The sequence below is a fragment of the Platichthys flesus genome, chromosome 15 (genome assembly GCF_949316205.1).
Source record: "Platichthys flesus chromosome 15, fPlaFle2.1, whole genome shotgun sequence".
Lineage (NCBI taxonomy): Eukaryota > Metazoa > Chordata > Actinopteri > Pleuronectiformes > Pleuronectidae > Platichthys > Platichthys flesus.
In genome coordinates, this window is record NC_084959.1 from 18,470,133 (window position 1) to 18,490,943 (window position 20,811).

At 40.7% G+C, this 20,811-nt stretch overlaps 3 protein-coding genes across 4 annotated transcripts; 1 reads left to right on the forward strand and 2 right to left on the reverse strand.

Moving 5' to 3' along the window:
• The first annotated feature begins 3,917 nt into the window (after positions 1–3,917).
• On the forward strand, positions 3,918–9,549 carry ftr82 (finTRIM family, member 82). The gene is made up of 7 exons (XM_062405509.1): positions 3,918–4,660; positions 6,188–6,283; positions 6,457–6,690; positions 7,519–7,678; positions 7,776–7,832; positions 8,055–8,126; positions 8,242–9,549. Exons 1-7 carry the CDS (start codon positions 4,070–4,072, stop codon positions 8,760–8,762), a joined length of 1,731 nt encoding a protein of 576 aa, XP_062261493.1. The 5' UTR covers positions 3,918–4,069; the 3' UTR covers positions 8,763–9,549.
• Positions 9,550–10,486: 937 nt separating this feature from the next.
• On the reverse strand, positions 10,487–12,516 carry atp5l (ATP synthase, H+ transporting, mitochondrial F0 complex, subunit g). The gene is made up of 3 exons (XM_062405512.1): positions 12,356–12,516; positions 11,815–11,975; positions 10,487–10,685 (listed from the first exon to the last, which is right to left on the reverse strand). The coding sequence occupies exons 1-3, from the start codon at positions 12,405–12,407 to the stop codon at positions 10,587–10,589; spliced, it is 312 nt and encodes a 103-aa protein (XP_062261496.1). The 5' UTR covers positions 12,408–12,516; the 3' UTR covers positions 10,487–10,586.
• Positions 12,517–13,464: 948 nt separating this feature from the next.
• nherf4b (NHERF family PDZ scaffold protein 4b) lies at positions 13,465–19,498 on the reverse strand. Of its 2 annotated transcripts, none has more exons than XM_062406359.1 (11): positions 19,378–19,498; positions 17,771–17,798; positions 17,357–17,421; positions 17,059–17,270; positions 16,755–16,959; positions 16,514–16,650; positions 15,661–15,865; positions 15,373–15,569; positions 14,391–14,600; positions 14,051–14,263; positions 13,465–13,952 (listed from the first exon to the last, which is right to left on the reverse strand). In XM_062406359.1, exons 1-11 carry the CDS (start codon positions 19,469–19,471, stop codon positions 13,920–13,922), a joined length of 1,599 nt encoding a protein of 532 aa, XP_062262343.1. In that variant the 5' UTR covers positions 19,472–19,498; the 3' UTR covers positions 13,465–13,919. The 2 variants fall into 2 exon arrangements, with proteins under 2 accessions (XP_062262343.1, XP_062262342.1); XM_062406358.1 differs by having other exon boundaries at positions 13,465–13,955; positions 19,378–19,497.
• Between the last annotated feature and the right edge of the window lie 1,313 nt (positions 19,499–20,811).

Here is a 20,811-nt window from a genome sequence, read left to right on the forward strand (position 1 = left end):
TGTGTTTTTACTTCTCTGAGCAGGAAGGGAAAGCAAATGATGATTTACATATAGCTCGTTGTATTTGCGTCCCACAGGTATGTGTGTAAAAGAAGTACAGAGTTCAGTAGTAGGTAGGAAGTAGATAGGAAACAACGCAGTGTGAAGAAACCACGGGTGTGTCACACTCCACCGTTGACCGTGCTCTAATTGCTGAGTGTCACAGATTGCCTAATGACAGACTGTTCTCTTTTGACATGTCTTGATACCCACTCAAGTCCCAGTACAACCCTGACATTGATACAAAGAGATTATTTTCTCCACTATGTCTAATAACAATAATTCAGATTATTTCCGGCTGGTTAGCTGTGGGTTTCAGACTCATCTGAGGCTGTTGGGTGAAGCCAAATAAACGTGTTGGTTTTGGCAAGACTTGTTTGGTCTTCTTGAGCCATGTGAGGTTGACCTTCAGCGTAGCCTGTTACTAGTTAATTATTAACTATTTTTACTTATCCTTTGCATTTCATTACCACAGATTTCTCTTTATTTCTAACCAGGACACTAGGAGTTTTTTGTCAACACTGAAATTCTCTTTTTAAGGTGTAAACTGAATCATATCCCAAATAAAAAATGCCTTCTTGTGTTGAAAAACCTTCTACTGTATATTTCACCTCACAGTGAACACACCTCCCTGCCAAAATGGAGTTTCAGTGCTGCTGAAATGGAGATAGGAATGCAACTACACTTGATAGCCCAGATAACAGGAGGGCAGAAAAGCCTGCTTAAAAGGTTCCATTGTGTTAGAGCCAGCAGGGCCGCAGCAGAGTGCCAGGCGTTGCAGGTTCTGTTGTCCATCAACAACACTAACTACAACTGACGTGCAACACTAAATGTAGCATCTTATTTGACAAGAATTTCCACTGATAAGGGCTATACTCGTCAACCTTCACTTCCCATAGAGAGGATAATATAGTGTAAACTTTGTCTTTACAAAATATGTCTTCTTCAATTGTACTTTGTCAGTTTTTGTTGTTTTCTCGTTTCAGATAATGTGACCATCAAAATTATCTTGAACCACTCATGTTAATATGACTTAACAAAATTAAGATCAATATTAAAAAATGTGCGGGGAATTAATTACACAATTATTTTGTTACATTTGACTTCATCTCTTTGAAGTCAAATTTTAAAATGCATGTGTCGCACCCATTCACATGTAAATTCAGGAGGTGTGACCGCAAGATTTGTAATGATCATAACAAATGCAACAACATTTTTTAGGAATGGTTGAATTGAGTCCGTTTTCAGAGTTTCGGTGCCATAGACAATTGAAAATTAGTTTTGTACAAAATAATAGCAACTTTCAAAATTGCACTTCAGGTGTCCGCTAAATGGACATTAATCTTTGTTCAATTACAATATTTATGTTATTGTCTTTTAAGTCTTTTTTTTTTACTTTGGTCCTCCAACCCAACTGGCCCCTCATAAATCATGAAATCAAATATTTATGGGGAAGAAGGTCCTGTAAGCTTACACTTACTAAGCTTACAGGTTTTAACCTTATATGACAACAGTTGTATATGAGTAATATGAGTCTCTCCTAGACTTTTGCATCTGCTGAAAATAGTTTTGCCTAAGAAACAGGGCTGGAGTGGGCAGAATTGTGAGACCAAACACAATCCAAGGATTTGTCATGCGTTATATCTCAAAGTAAGTAAAGAAAATATGTTTTGCTGAATTATATAATCGCTCGGGTCAAATTTCAAGTTGCAGTTTGACTAAATTTTGACTAATATTTCCTCAACATGCATAGTTCAGCTTCTTGGTAAAACAAGCATTTTCAACAAACCTTTTACACAAGTAATATTTACACTCAATTAGAGTTTTATGTTAATATCTAATTATTGTTATCATGGCAACTTAAAATTAAGATGGGACTGCAGTTTTCTACTTTCACTTACTGGGTTCTGCTCATCTTTTGGCTGAGGTTGTCGTGACGACGGTATTGCTTACAACTGTTTACTGAACAGTCTTTCCTCCGCCTCCAGCCTGTGCGTGTTTCAGAACTCTTTGCCTATCTACCAGCATCGACTAAATGCGCTCACCGTTTGCCCACTGCCCGTTTAAAATTGTGTTTCCTGTTTTTATTACTCACACTCAGTAAGTGCCTGGCTTGAGTGGGTCCACATTTCCTTTGTTCGCCAGTTGTGCTCTCCTGCACTCGCCCTGCAGAGAGCACACTCGCTGCACCATAATGAAGGTTGACCTTTCACCTTGAACTTGAACTCAGCCCCTGATGACTGCAGAGTTTCGGCACAGAACACTGGGACCTGAGACAGTGGTGCCACTGTTCCAGAGATGGGTGTCATTAAAGTGTCTTGTATCCTAAACACTGTCATGCTTCACATTGACATTCCAAGTGATTTTTCTTGTGTGCAAAAACAAAATTTTCTATCATAATAAAAATAATAATAATAATACATATTATTTATAGAGTGCTTTTCATGATACTCAAAGATACAACATTAAAAGCTTTGCATAAAAAGCAGCACAATAAAAACATAGAGCACATATCAAACATGTGTTGGAAACTCTCGTATGAATCAATGTGAAATCCAAAGTTGTGACCCTGTGCGTCCGTCGTATCCTCTCACAGGTAGTTAATCTGTAAGCACAGAGCGCTCCCTTCATGCGGGAGGAAGGAAGGACAAACTGGCTTATCAGAAACCTGACCAAATATGGAGAGGTGAAACTGCCTATTGTATGAAGTAATGCTCAGTTTGAAGTCAAGGTGGAGCTAATGTAGTTTAAACAACCGTTAATCATCATTCATGTTTCTCAGTAGTGACCTGAGACCAGGGCTGGAAATGCAAAATACATTAGAGCCTTTTGGTTTTTATTTCAAACGAGATTCTTAACAGTTGGGAGTTCCAAAGTAATCCTGAGCGACAGATTGATACTTCTTCACTGCAATGGGCCTGTGGTATTGGTGGAAACCAGCAGAAAAGGCCCAATTGAAATGCTAATAAGAAGCGATAATGATGTCAGCAGACACTTCATGTTACACAGGCTCTTCAGAGGCTTCTCCCTGAGCTGCTTTCAAATTAAAACTTCATTCTGTAAAAAGGAAAATGACAGGAATGAAAAAAATTCAACCTAACTCGTGACGAGGGATGCGCACAAATATGCAAAACACCCGGTGCAGCAACACACCTGCAACCAACAGGAATGTTCTGCTTGTGAAAGTGTGTGCATGCTTGTGTTTGTGTGTGTGTGTTCCCGTTTGGTGTTTCATCCATGACGTTTCCTCTCTGTTGCACAAACAGATACATATCTACAGTTGACAATTTGACTCATACCAGTGAGCAGACTGGTTTGACCGGTCGCTGTGTAAATACAACAGAGCTGTACTCTGCTCTCGGACACATCTCCTGCAGCCAGTTTAGCTTTCGAGCAAGTTTTTTGGTGGGAGGCACGAAGCAGGGATGTTTGTTTATTGGGTGGTCCCTTGAATTCCTACAGTACCTTCGTCCACGCTGATGTTTGTCGGACCATAACCGGTTTGAGACAATGGCGATTCTGTCCTGACAACAATAGGTGGAAATGCAGCTGCCGAGAAGTGTGCGCGCAATTCATCCACAGACGAGCCCAGGGAGAAACTCTAGAGTAAAGGAAATGGCAGGGAAAATGGAGGCGTTTTTTCTCGCACACTAGTTGTCACTTCTTTTGCCTTTCACACTTCATTCATTCGCTTTCTTTCAGTCTGTTTTCTTTCTCTCTCTCTCTCTCCTCTCCTGTCTGCCTGCCCTCTTTCTCGCCCTCGCCCTCTCTCTCTCTTTCTCCCTCCTTGCTCAACCTGCTTATCTAAACTGGGCAGGGCTCAATATACTCCCAACACAGGGGGAGGGCCTTGTCTGCTTTCAATCAATAACCTCTGGAATTCAGAAATACAAGTAGGTCCTGTCCCTGGCAGGCTGTACCAAACTCTTGAGGGCGGGCTCCCAGGCACAGTCGACGGATCGTTCTATCTACTTCTAGCTTTCTCTCTGTCTGTCTCCACAGGTCTCACTGTGTTTGGAGTCCCATCACAATGGCTGATCCGACGTCTCCAGATTACTTCAGCTGCACCCTGTGTCTGAACCTCCTGAAGGACCCCGTGGCTATCCCATGTGGCCACAGCTTCTGCATGGACTGCATCAGTGGCTACTGGAATGAGGCTGACTACACAGGGATTTACATTTGTCCCCAGTGTAAGATCACATTCACCCAGAGGCCGGTGCTCCGCCCCAACGCCACTCTGAGCATGGTGGCCGAGAAGATCAAAAAGAGCGGCCTGAACCTCAACCTCAACATGTCCCAGGGGAATATCTACGCCGGGCCGGACGACGTCCCCTGTGACTTCTGCACTGGGAAGAAGTTAAAGGCTGTGAAGTCCTGTCTGAACTGTCTGGCGTCCTACTGCGAGAAGCACCTGAAGCCTCACTATGAATCGGCCACGTTCAAAAGGCACAAGCTTGTGGAGGTGCTGGGGAACTTGGACAGGAAGATCTGCCCGCAGCACCAGAAGTCCCTGGAGCTCTTCTGTCGAACAGACCAGATGTGTATCTGTGCTATCTGCACAGTCAGTGAGCACAAGGGCCACGACATTGTCTCTGCCGAGGCAGAGAGGGGGGAGAAACAGGTAAGAATTCCTCCTGTCTCTGCTGATGTTCTTCATTCCATAGATTAGACACTCTCGGGCTCAGTAATAGTCTTTGTAACCTGTTAGTAAAATCACTTTCAATCAGCTTCTCAGTGAGGGACAATGTGGGAAAGATAAGTAGCTGCATGTGAGATAGTACAAGCTGAAACTGCACCACCAGTGTCATGGGACACTTCAGCCCTCAAAGGACAGATAGGAGAGATAAACTTTCACAAAGAGCCACATAACTGATGAATGAAAAATACTGTTTATTGTCATTGAAGGAACTTGAATCCAAGCAGACATTGTGTTTTTGCCCAAGTCCTTTCCATGCTTTTCAAACCGGTGCTTGGACTTTGACCCATTTCACCAACCCTATCAGCTACCCTGGCAGGCATTCACCGCCAAAACAAATCCAGCTCTCTGATTAGCTGTACTGAGGCCGGGGGGTGGGGGGCTTCTAGTTATCACCTCTGAGAACCGCTTCTTACAGAACGGGGCGTCCCCAGCTGTGGGATAGATACACAGAAACTGTAACTGCAACTTCCTGCCGCTGCCCCGGTTCCCACCTGTGGGAGTGGGTCTGGTAACGACACAGGAATGTCAGTGAGTCGTGTCCCTCTCCATGCCGCATGATCGAGCGGTCACAGCGCTGTGACCACATTGAAAATCAACATTGAAATGACGTCCCAGTCAGGTGGCCTTGTGCAGCACTGTAGGACAACACTGTCAACAGATGCTGCAGTGTAAATCTGCAATGGTGGGAACACGTATTGCTCTTATACATGAGTAATTGAGGAGGAGATTTTTTTTATGGCAGCCAGGAACATCAGTTTACGGATTCTTAGGGCATGATGCAGTAATAACTCATCCTACTGTTTTCTTTGCAACACGGGAAGTCTGGTTTCCCTCCTCCCAAGATTTACAACGTGAATCTCACACATCTCACTCCATCTCCCTCTCGCTCGCTTGCTCTCTCCCCTCCCCCTCTCATGCCCCCAGCCTCCCTCACCCCCCCTGGATTCCCCACATTCCTCAAGCTTATCTTGAAGAATGGGTCGGTGGGCTTGAGTAAAAAGCTGAATTAGAAGCCCCTCTATTTGGCGCGTCAGTGCTGTGTGCACCTTGAAACGTCTCTTTAAAAAAAGTCAGGCGGCGGTAGACTCGCATTCCTGACAGAATTCCATTACAGACACCCCCCCCCCCCCCCCTTCCTCGCTCCCTCCGAGATGAAAGCCGCCTGTATTAAGAAGATTCTTTGAGTAGGGTTTATTCAACATGCCAAAGGGCCTGCCCACATATTCCCTGATGAGAAAGAATGTTTGAACTGGGCCAACAAATATTGGGCTTTTTACCTTGTTTAAGAAAGCGGCATAACATTCAACTACACATTGTGAATCTGAAGTGATGTGACATGTATAGCACTGCATAACAAACTAAAAGAAGCAAGTTCAGCTTCCAGCATTGGGAGTGCATGTGAGAAAACAGTGAAATTGATTTTCTGTGTAATGCTCCTTTATTCTCCAGAAACTATTGGGCATCTCCCAAGCAGAGATAAGACAAAAGGGCCAGGAGAGGGAGAAGGAGCTGGAGGAACTGAAGACTGCAGTGGATTCCCTTAAGGTGAGGACACCATGTTGATAACTCAGTGTGTCTTTCTGCCAACAGTCTGTCTCGGATCATGACAGAAAAGCAAAACATTGCTCTAAGATGTCTACCATGACTGCACTGCTCATCGTGAATCAAACCAGCGTCTGCATCTGACAGGTACTTAACATCCTCTGTGTTGTGTCCAGAACTCGGCCCAGAGAGCCATGGTGGAGAGCCAGAAGATGTTTGAGGACATGATCCGCTCCATCGAGAGGATGAGGTCGGAGGTGACCAAGCTGATTGGCATCAACGAGAAGGCCGCTTTCAACCAGGCCGAGGCTCTGATCGAGCGACTGGAAATGGAGATTGATGAGCTGAAGAAAAAGGAGTCGGGGCTCAAGCAGCTGTACAGCACGGAGGACCACATCCACTTCCTGCAGGTAAAGACTGTTTCAAAAGGGAATAGAGCTGGCGATATATCTGTTGGCTGGGTATACTGGCCAATATGAGCCTTTTACAAACATATTGGTATGGCCATGTTGGCCGATATGAAAGATCTTATTTTACAGAATAGTTAATTTTATCAATTCAAGTTATGTATGGTTGTGTTTATATTTAATTTGTATTTATATTTATTTATAATAAAGCTTATAATTAAAGTGCAATATGTCAACCCTCAAAAGCCTCAAAAGATGTATATGGGCCAATGAATGGGTATAGGAAATGTTTCAGTCCTTTATATAAGTTTTAACATGAGATCTCAAATATCTTTTTTCTAGTTGGGCTTGACTAGCCAAGAACAAATACATATGGAGTTTTTATGGTGCTATTGTTCACTGATGGTCTCGTCCAATAAAGACACATGATACTAATTGAATCTGTCATTGTCACAGCTCTACATTATCTTCTGAGTTAAGTTGATTGCGAATTAATATCTCATTGTGAAGCAATAACTGAAGTAATTAGTTTTATGATTCATGATTAGCACATGTGGGTGTGTTGCTTTTGATGAGATGGCTCATGACTTAGCAGGCTCTCCTTGTTTAAGATGACACCATCAAAACCAAAGTCCTTTTGTGACAGATGTAATTGTCAACATGCTAATGAAGACTTATCCATGGCACCATTTTGATGTGTTATTCACAACATGCGATTTAGGTGTGTTTAATAGGATTAAAACTTTAAAATATTGAACAAAAGCTCTTCTCTCTATGTATTGATATTTAAAGAGATTATTGTTTATGACAACGCTTTCCTCTTCCCATTAGAACTTCAACTACCTCTGCACTCCAACCGACGATGGCTTCATTCCCAAAGTGACAGTAAACCCTGACTTTTCCTTTGGGGCTGTCAGGAAAGCTGTGTCTGAGATCAAGGATCGCCTCGAGGAGTTTGGCAGAGAGGAGCTGCTTAAGATCTCCAAGTCAGGTCTGACCTTCCCACCAGAAATATACCGCCTGATCATAATGCGTATAAAACACCAACAGCCTCAGTTTGCTGAATATGAATGTGCTATGTCTTGCAGTGAGTGAAGTGCCGGTGTACACTACAGAAAGTCGTACATTGGACAGAAAGAGCAGAGGTGAGCAATATCACGTCCTACAGCAATATTATACTGAGGAGGTTAATTATTATATGTGTTGACAGCGTTGTCACCCTGAAGTCTTCAACTCACGCCTCAGAACATTTGCATCATACATTCCTCTGTTTCAAATACTGCAAAAACAACCACATTAAGATAAGAATTAAAGGCATGTGTGTGGGTGTGTGCCGTTCACATTGACCTTACTCTGAGCTTCTTCAGCTGCAGGCAAAGAAATGGTGGTGAACAACCTTCCTCCTCCAGAGCCCAAAAGCAGAGCAGACTTTGTGAAATGTGAGTTATCCGGTGGATTTTACGGGAAATGTGTCAATTTAGGTCAAAACACAATATTCAATTTCAATTCATTCTGCAAACGAATACAATAAAAATCTATTGATTCTTCCCCCAGACTTCTGTCAGCTGAAATTAGACTCGAGCACGGCTTACAAGGAGCTGTTCATCTCTGAAAACAGCAGAAAAGTCATCCGCACCAGGGACCTGCAGCCCTATGAAGACATCCCGGAGCGGTTTGACAGCTTTGCCCAGGTGCTGTGCCGGGAGGCCCTGTCTGGTGGACGCTTTTACTGGGAGATCGAGTGGAGCGGGGAGTTCTCCATCGGCGTGGCCTACAGGAGCATCAGCCGAAAGGGCAAGGGCTCGTTGTGCCTGCTGGGCTACAACGACAAATCCTGGAGTCTCCTCTGCTCCGACTCGGGCTACTCTGCCTGGCACAACCGGGTGGATAAGTCCATCAACGCCCCCCACTCCCCCAGGATCGGCATGTACCTGGACCACACTGCGGGTGTGCTGGCATTTTACAGCATAAGCAACACCATGACCCTCCTGCACAGGTTTGAGACCACATTTGTTGAGCCCCTCTATCCAGGCTTTGGAGTCGGGACCTCAGTCAAGATCTGCAACATCAAGTGATCGTCAACATTTGAAAATATTTTCCATTTCTTACACTACACAGCAAAGCTTTTGGAATATATATTATTTTGCAAAGTATTAAAGTTGTACCAAACCTATTTTTTTGATAAACATCCTTTTCAAATGTGTATATATTTTTTAACCCCACACATTACCTTTTGCATTCCACTGTCAAATCACTGTTTCATGTTAGTTTTCTCAGGCCTTACTGAAAGACTACCCTAATAAGTACAATTTAATATAAAGAAAAGTATTATTTCATTTAGCATCAAATAAAAACTGTTAATAATATTACAAGATGTCAGTAAACCTTATATGTCCACAGATAATATATCATACATTATTAGTTTTAGAGTTTAGATCTACAATTATAACATGACATACTGCAAATAATGATGTAATTATAACTCATCATGACTCTACCCTTGAGATCACCTGAGGAAAATGTTCTTATGTGTCATAAGCTGGACACTCTGTTGCCCAGCGTTATTGCAGAAAACATTAAAACACATTGCAGCTTGTATAATGTTGACTTTGCTGCATTCACAGGTATTATGTTACAGTACATTCTGAATATTTCAGTGTCATTTCATTGTATTTTGATGTTACCTGTATATCAGTTGCTGAGTCCTAAAAGCTGTTTTTCTCTTGAACTAACCCATATTTAAATTTGCATATTTGTTTACTTATATAATGGCCAACCGGAGTATAACTGTTATCCAGAAAAGAATTGTTTTGTAACAAAATGATTCATTTATAGTTCGAAATAAAGAGCTAAGTGAATGAATCCATTGTTGTGTTCTCAAGATTATTCATTTGTTCTGACATAAGCATACAAAAAGCGGACCAAACAGTGTTATGTCTATTTTACCAAATTGAATGTCCTATTGGAAAAGAAATAATGGGTCTGTTTGAATGAATATATGTTAGGTAGTTGTTTTAATAAAGGTCAGGAAAGTAATTAAAAAAAAACATCAGCACAAACAGATACAATTTGAAAGTTAAAATGTAACTGGTACGTGAACCATACAACAGAGGCACCTGCTGTGAGAGTACCAACCCTAATAAAATATATAAATAGTGGCTCCCTCTGTTGGTTCATTGCTGGAACTGAACTGATAATGAACTACATTGCCTTATACAAACTTTGTGTATTTAGTTTGGGCGTCAAAATTGAAAATAAGTGCAAAATTATTATCAAAATCAAGTTAGGAGGATAATATTTGGTAGTGACCCAGAGTCAAATGAGGACTGACATCACTGTTGGTTATTAAATATCAGGCCTTTTTCACAGTAGAGATTTAAATTTATCAGAGTAAGAAAAGCAACTTTATTAATAATGTTAATGTTGCCTGACTCCTTTGATAGTTGAGAAAGGACCCACACAACTAACCCGATGAAACTAAAGCAGCAAATTGTAATTCAGTCATTTATTTCCTTATTTAAACTGGTCCTATTCCCACGGCTACATTGGACAAATTCCTCTGTGGCAATGTTCTATCCTGCTGGGCAAGAATAATACCTTGCACTAATCAAATAAAACAGGGAGCATTCTGGGAGGATAGAGTCCTTCATACCTTAATGATTTTATTTTATTTTTCTGTATGCCTTCATGAATTAAATACTTGGATGTTATATGAAAAGTCTTTACTAAACCTGCAGTTAATATATAACTAAAACAAAACAATTCATTACACAGAAAAGCAAGGATTCAGAAAACACTGTACTTTTTTAACAATAGAAATTTGTTTATTAGATCCCGGGATTTTTGAAGGAAGTTGAACATACAACGTTCAAGAGAAGAAAAGCATGACAGTCCAGAGTTCAGACATCATAACCGACTAGGCCTCCTTTGCCGATGCACTCTCCAATGTAGAACCACATCAGCACCTCAGTGGCCACCAGCCCGTTCCTCAGAGCGTCCTGTGAGGAAACAAACCATTTCATTTGATTAGTATTGTGGAACATCTGCAGATCAATGCTCATCACATAAGTGAAGAAAGCGCTCAGGAGCCCTTTGACGTCTGTTGCTGAAATATGTATTGAAGCTTGGCCAAGGAGAAAATCTGAATTCATCAATACAACAACTGTGCATGATGTCCTCTCGAATTCTGAAGTCTGCTTGCCTGCAGTCACACTTTAAATCAGATCATTTAGTCTATGGGTCTGCTAGTTCCTAAACAATCAGATGGATTTTCTGGTTGTGGAGACAGTATTGTCTGCTTACGCAGTCTCATATCTGTAGTGTCTAGGCAGTGAAGCCTTTGACCTTCACCAGGCTCTTGCACTTCCCCAAACAGGACAGCCAGCTGCACTATGTCCTAGAGAGAGGACAGGAGACAGTGTCTCCAAATATTCCAGAAGAATTAGCTTCTGGAAAAATGCATCAAGTTACATTTTTATATTTTCCACAGATGACACTATTAATGGCACAATTTAAATGTGGATGATTTCATGGTTTATACTTTGTAAAGCATAGACTCTAACAATAGAAAGAATTATACTGATAAATTCCCCTCATTGTTTTCAATGGCTTTTCTGTAAAGAATGCAATAATTCAACAATTAGCCCAAGATTTTAAAACATGTCCCTTGATCCAAGATGTTTTTTTTCCTTGCCAAACTGAATTTGGATATAATACAATTTATTCATGTTAATAGTGCTTCACTGTGGTAGAGGAGGAGAGACCTGCAAAGAAAACTACAGCGACCTTCTTCATTGCTGAGAGAATCAAGATGATTCTCTGTTGATAGAACATCCTTTGAAGGACTGATCTAAAAATAAAAAACTCTAAAACACAGACCTTTACAGTACATTGTGTACCAATGTGTGTTTTACCTCATCAAGGACAAATGACTTGAGAACCAGGTCTAAACTTGACTATCATATAACATAGGCAAACTACCCTTTGGATATTTGTATTAGTATTTCTGACTATGTGGAATGTCCTCACTAGTGCAGTTAGCAAATATTGTGCTTACAAATTTGAACCAAATCATTGTAGACTGACAGACATCACACACACACGTTTGTCTGTGAATAACACACGTACCCTCACTGTGGTCTGACCGAGACGTCCTGTTTGGAAACCCTTGATCAGGTTGGTGGCCCCCTGGATGGCCTTGGGGATCTCGGCTGGGGACGGGGGGACAAGCTCAACACGAGCGTAGTACCAGAAGGTGGCTAGCCGAGGTTTGGAATAGGTGACAGCGGCTAGAAGGAGAGGAGAAACACAGGGATCAGTGCACGCCTCCGGTCTGCAGTCATACGCACACTGAAGTTAGCTCCGAGCTGCAGCAGGGCTCACTACACGCTCATTGGTAGCATTAGCTAAATGGCTAATGTGTTCAATGAGTGTAAACAGTATAAATATCCCAGCTAACTAGCTTTAGAACAATATAGTGAGATAACACTTGAGTTCAATTTTTAATCCTCCTGACAGCATTAGCTCGCGTGACGTCCACTTCATTGAGTTGATAGCTAGGTCACGGCCTCGCTACGTCTTGTCATTAAATATCACACCAATACGTCTTAGTTCCTCATTCTATACAACACATTGTATTTGTATATATGTACAGGGTACAGAGACTTACCGCCGAGCATCGTAGGGACTTTAGCCACCAGCTTTTGTACTGCCTGCGCCATGTTGAAGTGTTGGTCGATGCTAACCGCTTCCCCGATTCCTGCTAGCAGAACGAATGTCACCTCCAGTACAAGGACCCCTGACTACAGCTGACCGCACAACTGCCTGAACACAAACAGCCTAGGTACGCGCTTCCTGTAGAGGACATATCAAATGTTATGTTGACACGGCGCACAGCACAGCATTTTTAGAATTTCTATATAACTTCATTCTCACTTCGACTTTACTCTTTCAGTGACACAAGTCAGTTGATAAGTAAGTTTAGTTTTTGCACAAACTACATTTTTGCATTATGCTCAGCAGAGGTTGCAGTGAAGCTGACGTAATTATATGAATATTAATCAGAGTAATGTGGGTATAAGCACCTTGTATGTGTGCATTTGTCATAGTCAACCACAGTATATAAGAGACCAACTGGAAAAACTGAACTCTATAAAGGACAGGGATTATTTTGTGTCCATAGGTAAATCCACATCTAAATATATAAATATAACGTGGGATACCTCAAGGCTTTATTTGGGGCCATTCCGTTTAACAAATGTATGCTTCCACTCAGATAAAGGAAAACAGTTAAATATGTTAGTGACATACAAAATTAACCCAACCATACCACCAGGGGACCTTAAAACAAGAACTGACTATGTGCATTGAACAAATCAACAATTGAATTTGTCGCTTTAAGAGACATGAAAGAATGATGTTTAGTTACTATCAAGAATAAAAAACACAAACCAAGCCAGAAATCCTGGTGTAGTCACAGACTCAGATCTTATCTTTGACAGCCGTATTAACACAGAGTCAGATTATTATTCAGAAAATATCAAGGATTAAAGACTTGTGTCCCTGCAGGATTTGGAAAAACATGCCCAATGAAATCATTCATGTAAATATTCTCCTGTTTTATTTTGTAGTTTTGCTCCTTGTGTTTCCCAGTTTACTTCCTGTGTTTGTCCTGTTTCCTGCCCCTCTGATCATCTGCACCTGTTCCTCTTGTGTTTCACCTGTGTGTGTGTGTGTGTGTGTGTATAAAAAAAATTAAAAAAATTCAACAATAGATAGTTGGGATCAACAATGAACATTTAATTTAATATTTATACATAATAGGTGGTACACATCAACACAAAATTTACATAGTCAAGGCTTATAACAAATTTTTTGCCCGTTCAATACTTTACATTTCCAGTGTTCATTTTCTAAAGAGTAGTAGTTATTTTTCCCCAATGTTTAATGCTTACAGACAGGCACTGGTTTCCATTCATCTCAGTGCAATAACAATTTTATCTTAGGCTCCTTTAGCATTTTATTTACTCTGCATTATATCTGCCTGACACAATGAGTGGTAGTGGTTGCTAAGACTTGATGTTCATCTTTTTGTTTCTATCGTGAAACCGAAGGTAATCTTTGCAAATATAATAATAATCTTGGTTTATGTTTTTCTTCTTCTGTCCAGTTCAGCTTGAAGTTTCCTCGACAGATGGATGGTTCGAATCTCTTCACAAATGTGAGGTCAGTGCTCACCAAGATGATAACTCAAAGGCTTCCTCTTCCTGCTGAGATACAAATAAGATGATATGGTAAATATAATGGTATTTGTAATAGTGATAAATGTGTAAAAGAATTTGTAGTATAGAATGTTTTTTGTTACCTCTGCAGTGGCATCATTGGCTGGCGGGTCAGTCTGCCTCATCTTGTTATAGCTACTCTTTTCTATGACTAATAATGATAGAAAATGCCCTCCATCCCTAACGATTATCATAACATCCTCCAGATATTTCTCCTCCACATTTTGTCCATTCACTTCAATCACCACATCTCCCTCGATAAGCCCTGCACTATGACCGGAGCCACCAAAAGCCACCTACAGGAGAAAAAGATAATCATCGAAAACATTTGACAAAGTACATAATATATCAAACTGCTCTATACTTTTCCTTTGTGCCTCAGCAACAAGGTTATTTTGACTGGTACAACATTTCATCACCCACCTGGCTGATGAAGGTCCCTGGTCTCTCTAGGATACAACCCAGATTAAAGCCAAACCCCAAAGGGCCTTTTTGGAGAGAACAGAGTCTGGGCTTGCACACGCTTTCTACTTCCTTCTGTGATGACTTCTCTTCTCCAGAGGCTGCGTCACTGCTCTGCTTTTCTTTCTCAGCACCATCATCTTCACAGAAGAGAAGAGGGGACAGACCCAACTGTAGACGAAATAGAGAAAAGAAACACCAATCCCGGATGAGAATTCAGTTTAGATATTTCATTATATTTAGATATGGCTTACAATTTTCTGTTTATTTTGACTCTGTTCTCTGTTGTATGATATGAATGCATAATAGTTGTTTGGATGGGCTTGGACCAAGTTAGGATGAATATTGTACTGTGATACCCTGCTGACTCTCACAAGTATCAGTCTACTAACACCCGTTATCGGGCCTATACATTTTAATACCTCCGCCAAAAAGGTAATGTGTTCACCCCTGTCCGTTTGTTGATGTAAGCGAGATAACACAAAAACTACCTGAGAGAATACCCGAGCTTTGGAGGAAGTATGGGTCAGGGAAGACCTCATTACATTTTTGGTGGGGATCTGGTTCATCTTAAGTTAACACAAGGTCAACGGCACAATGAAAAGTATTCTGATCCGATATTCCGTTCTAGTGTATATTTGTAGTAATATGCACAGGGTGTGTGTTTGTCCACACAGATGAAATGTGTCGTGTTGATTTGGACATAATGGCTCAAGTTTATTGTCATTGGTAAATTGTAATTGCTTTAGTTTTTCAAAGCCCTTTATCTTGTAACCTAAAGCTTTTCTTAAATTGATTAGCTCCATCATAGTTCACTTCATTTCAGAGTATTTTTTAATTGACTCCCCTTTTATCTGAGTAAATCCCAAGTATAGTTTTGTAGTTCTCTCTCTTCTAAATATATTGTTTGGTAAAGTACATGCAGTTAGCCAGCAATGCCGACCTTGGTGTAAAACTCCATCCCCTGTGACGAGATGGCGGTGAGGGAAACCTGCTGTCCACTCTGTCTCACTCTGTCCACAACCTCTTCATGCGTCAGCGTCTCCATAGACTCTCCGTTGATCTCCAGCAGCAGGTCTCCGTCCTGCATACCTGCCCTTTCTGCTACACTGTCACTGTCTATCTCTCGCAGAACATGAGCTGTTGTTCAAAAAGACCATGACATATATTAAAGACGCCTCAATGCCAAGAATGTTTTGTGATTAAGCTTTGCACTCTTTTAGTCTCTTACCCATGCGTCCTGATGGAGCCCTCTCCAGCCGAAGGAGGAAGCCGTAGACCTTCGGCTCTGAGACCATGAGAAGTTTCCTGGCTCTGTGAGGCAGGTTATATGGAACAGCCATGGTGGGTAGGATGGGCATCCTCCGCCGCATGTAGCTCTTCTCACTCTCGCTGTCAATCACCAGGATAGTGATGTGATTGCCACATTTTTTCATCTACAGGAAAACATTATTATACTTCAACAGGACTGAATATACAGTATGATAAATAAAGGATTGTAATGTTTTTACCTCACTCATATTAAATGAGTCTCTAAGGTACATAATCCAGTTACTGCATCACCTATCTCCAACACTCGCACTAATGTTTGCAGAACTGAGATTAGGTATCATTCACCTACAAATGAAATGATTTGCTATCTTTCCTACAACTGCAGTCTTACCTTGGTCATTTAAAATCTTTGTTTTCTGATGTTTTCATGATGCTTTTTTCATTGTATTAATTAAGTCCTAGAATAATTGTAATAATGAATAATTCAGTAAAAGAGCAGTGTGGCTTTAATTTTGAACATATGATTCAAGGTTCAAATATTTGTTTATTTTGGTGAGAAATAGCAAAACCTATAACACCATAATAAAATACTTGACAAAAAAACAACGCAGGCCATTTATTTATTGATTTATTAATTGTATTTGTTTATAATTTTTTTCATCTGCACCTAAATAAGTTGTTTGGGCTTGTTGATAAGGTTGTGATTTCGTAATGGCCTGATTATGGATTGTTTAGTGTAATTTTGGTGTTGTGTTGGTTTTGATGTTTGTTTTATGCTCATTATATGTATATTACAAAAAGACTTTGACTACCATCCTGTTGAGTGCAGAGTTTGTGAGGTCGCCCACTGTCGCTCCGTTCATCCACACCAGACGATCTCCCGTACACACTCCGGCCTTTTCAGCTGCACCTCCTGACACCAGGTTCACTGAGAAGTGACCTTTCTCTCCTGCAGTGCAGAAACAAGAGCAGCAGCTGAATAACACCGTTTGAACTCCAACGTAAAGGCTCTGTTCGACATCTGATTTCTGTGGTTAGCACAAAAAGCGTTACCTTCCACAGGTAAGACGCTGATGCCCAGACCTGAGGCAGGGTCCCTGGTGATGTGGCAGAGTCTGGGGGGTTTACAGCTCTCGTCCTTGTGTCCTCTGGCCAGACTTCTGAGGTCTTGACCTTGTGACACAGCCTGCTCATACTCCTCCCCATTCAACACCAGTAAACACAACTGGTGTCCGCTTAGCCTTATCTTCCTGGACACCTTATTCATACAAAGGGAAAAACAGCAGATCCAGTTAGAATGCTTTGAATCCTTCAGAGAAGTTTCTTTTCTTTTAACAATGTCAGAATCTCATCTTACTTCAGGGTGAGGAACATCATCAACATAGCAGTTGTTGACTTCCAGAAGTCTGTCTCCATCCTGCAGGCCACCGTACCCTGACACTCCCCCGACCACCAAATTTCGGATGATGTGACCCCGGCGCCCCTTCTCCACTCGCAAATTAAAGCCATAGGACTCCCCCTCCTCGCGTTTGAGAACACACAGACGTGGGCTGGGTTTCGACACATAGTCTTAGCAGAAAGACACAAAAATGTCCTTTCATACTGAGAAGACATTTGGATACACTAAAGACTGTAAGAAATGTTGCATTAGATACCTGCATCATCTGTGAAGACCATCACTGGGTTGTCTATTCCCACTTTAGGATTAAATGTAAATGTCCTAACAAAAAAGGAAAGAAATGGGAAGAGATAAGTGATAATTAACCTTCAGACGCTACAAGTTATCAATTGCATCAATTCCAATTATATTGCAATGTTCAATGCGTATTAATTGCACAACATTAGTATAATTATTAGGATTATTCTACTGCAAAAGACAAAATGTTATGCCAATAGTGAAATTAAATTATTATTAATGTGTTTTTTTGGCAAAATTCCATACCCTCTTCAAGGCTGATAAACTTAATATTATCCTTTCACATATTAGCTTTACAATATTGACACTGACAATTTCATAATGATGGTGTTTTGAAAATTGGTTGAAAGAGTGAAACGAAAAGCAGACTTACTCTGTCAACCCTATGATTTCCACGAAACCTTAAAAAACAAGAATCAAATGAAGTGAATGGCTTTAGCAGCATAATTTTACACCCACACATTTCAATTCTTATCATAAATATTTCATCTGGGATATGGTTTCTTTTATAATGTCCAATCTGCACTGGTACCAAACGCTAAAGATCATTCTATACACAATAGTAACACCAACCAAACATACCATCACTCTAACATACCAAACACATTATAGTTCCTGAATCTGAATTTACAGCTCTATGATTATCTGCGTAGTTCTCGCTTCTAAACTGTGAGGTATCAACCTAACTGTAAAATAGCTGTCCAAGCCTTGGATTACATATCTGCTGACTATACGACAATTATGAGCATCATATAACAGGGTTGGACTTCATGTAATTACCTTTAGTCTTTGGCCTCTCTATCGGGGGGGGGGGGGGGGGGGGGGGGGGGGGATTCAAGGATTATTTGTTAAGACATCTAAGATAAACAAACTGCATTAACTTAGGCAAGGACACTACAGCCCTTGGCTGAGGACACATAAGTTGCTCTGGCTCTAGAGGTGTCGAGGGTCGTCCATTAACCAGAGGGTTGGTAGTTTGATCCCAGTCTCTTCCGTTCCGATTTACAAATAGTCCTTTAGTAAGATACTGGACCCTATCCAGTTGCCCCTGATGCCTGCACATATAGCTGCACTCACTCTATGAATGTGTGTGTGAATGGCAAAACTTTAGAGAGATTTGAGTGGTCATCAAGTTCTATACAAATACAGACCATATGATCTATTGATGTCATTATGAACACAGTGTAATTGTTTGTTCGGGAAATAACCTACCGTCACTTTGTTTGTTTAAAAAAATATATTTTTTTATATTTGTTATTTTACTTACATACATTTTTAAGCTTAAATCCAAGTTGTCTCGCCAAGCTTTTAAAAGGTCACTACATAAACCATCACTTTCCTCTCACACTGCTTGTCTGTGTGCTTCGTCACACAGAGTGACACAGAGTCCTTGCTCCTTTGATACGTTGTCTAAACAAACCACCAGCTCACAAAGCTACAACAGCACACTTCCAGCTCTCACATTACATCTCTGTGGCCGAGAAGCCTCCTCTCCTCAACAGCCTATACCACAGGCACTTTGCTGTGGCTAATGGATCACTGTTTGCCTTTCTACCATAAAACCCTCTTTTTAATGTTAGGACGCAACGGTCCTCCAGATCCACACAAAGACAAACAACTGAACGCTAAACTGGGTCTGTGGATGATCACAATTTAAAAATGTCATATTTCACTCACATTCTTTTAAATAACATTTGGGAACACTTTCCAAACCATTAGTTGAAATTGTGCAACTGCAAAAAGTAGAGTTAAGTGAAGTGATCGACCTTTACTCTGCATTTCATCAGACGAATAGATGCATAGAGCACAACAGAAAATAATCAGGGCAATGACATACAGAATACACTAGTTTAGATTATAAAACATTTATTTAAAAATAGAAATATAATCAAATGTACATCATAGACAACATGAACGAAACAGCTCATATAGTTGAAAAAAGTAAGATGGACTAATTTGAAATAGGTTTGAATCCAGTACCTGCATTCGATCCCATGTTGTGTCTCTTTCCCATCAGGGAAGCAGTCAAACATACAGTGCCATGCAAGCTTGGATGTCGCTGAAGCCTGAACATGTATTCTGACCAGGGAGAGAGAGACGGAGAGAGAGAGACTCCTCCCCAGGAGGGGGAGCTCCGAGCTTAATGTTTAATCTGTATGTGAAAGTTTCAACGCACCTTTATCTGTGTACAGCCTGAGTTGCTTTGAGCCAAGTCAAGAACAGAGAACTAGTTGTTCAGGATTGTGCATTAGCATAACAATTTGATTATGTTTTATGAAGAGGATTCACCTCTCATCCCTGGGGCTTCTTCAGCTCTAACTGACTCATGGGAGGTTTCAGGCATTTCATCTTTGTCGGTCTTTATCTATGTTGACGGACATTCTGTTAAACAGGCAGGTCATTGCAACCCCACCACCATGCCAAACAACTTTATTTGCAAACTTTTCTGTAAACAGACATTGTAGCTATGTGATTTTAATTTTTTTTAATGCGTGATAACACTTAACGTTCAGTCTTAACACTAAGAATTACAAAACATATATTACAATAATCCTTCAATCAAGTTAAAAAAGTAATTGAATGGATAAACAATGTATAAACAGTTAGTTTGTCAAAGATTAAGCTTATCATTGCAAGACTTACATTTGTTTTCAATATCAAAAATGTGGAGATATTGATTAGTTGGATAAATATGCACTTCTTTAATCTTATAGGTGATACAGACATGATATGTCACTCATAACCCTTATCATCAGGTGTGGTTCTTTTCTCAGTACTTGCTTCACACTTACTTATAAAGATGACTTTTCATTAGCCACCGTAGATAAACCATTAGGAAAACCTTTTCATCACATAATTAAATTATCTGCTTGTTACAGGAAATTATTTAACACGAAGGAAATGTTTATAGCTAAACAATAACAAGATCATTCTCTACTGCTCTGTCTCAATAAACAACTTTAATCCTGTTAATCAGGAGCAGTTATGACGATCTGTCCTTGTGTGTATATATAAACACTGTGTCTCTGCCTGTTCCCATGAGAATCACATCATCAAGTGGCTCTTGGTGTCAAGGCTCAATCTTGGAGAGAAGTTGCCAAAACAGACCAACAGAAAATTTAACAGCAGTGATTTACAGTGCAGCCGCTGGTGAGGCAGGAAGGAAGGTAATTACATTACATTACATGTCATTTAGCTGACGCTTTTGTCCAAAGCGACTTACATTTTTAGAACACTTTTTAGGGCCATTTTAGGGGTTCAGTATCTTGCCAAGGACACTTAGGCATGCAGATGGGAAAGAGTGGGACTTGAACCAGCAACCTTCTTGTTGCAGAACACCTACTCTATCCCCCTAGGCCACGCTCTCCCGCAATGACTGGACTCTCTTATCTGGGTTCACATGGCACAGGAGAG

Bases quoted from the DNA above. Each gene is read 5' to 3' on its own strand.
- ftr82 (XM_062405509.1), top strand. From the start codon at position 4,070: ATGGCTGATCCGACGTCTCCAGATTACTTCAGCTGCACCCTGTGTCTG. The intron at 4,661-6,187 runs GTAAGAATTCCT...TTTATTCTCCAG, and splicing joins CAGAGAGGGGGGAGAAACAG to AAACTATTGGGCATCTCCCA. The intron at 7,833-8,054 runs GTGAGCAATATC...GAGCTTCTTCAG, and splicing joins ATTGGACAGAAAGAGCAGAG to CTGCAGGCAAAGAAATGGTG.
- atp5l (XM_062405512.1), bottom strand. From the start codon at position 12,407: ATGGCGCAGGCAGTACAAAAGCTGGTGGCTAAAGTCCCTACGATGCTC. The intron at 11,976-12,355 runs GTAAGTCTCTGT...CTCTCCTTCTAG, and splicing joins AGTCCCTACGATGCTCGGCG to CCGCTGTCACCTATTCCAAA. The intron at 10,686-11,814 runs GTACGTGTGTTA...GTTTCCTCACAG, and splicing joins TCGGTCAGACCACAGTGAGG to GACGCTCTGAGGAACGGGCT.
- nherf4b (XM_062406358.1), bottom strand. From the start codon at position 19,471: ATGTTCAGGCTTCAGCGACATCCAAGCTTGCATGGCACTGTATGTTTG. The intron at 17,799-19,377 runs GTACTGGATTCA...TTGTTTTTTAAG, and splicing joins CAACATGGGATCGAATGCAG to GTTTCGTGGAAATCATAGGG. The intron at 16,960-17,058 runs GTAAGATGAGAT...TGTATGAATAAG, and splicing joins ATGATGTTCCTCACCCTGAA to GTGTCCAGGAAGATAAGGCT.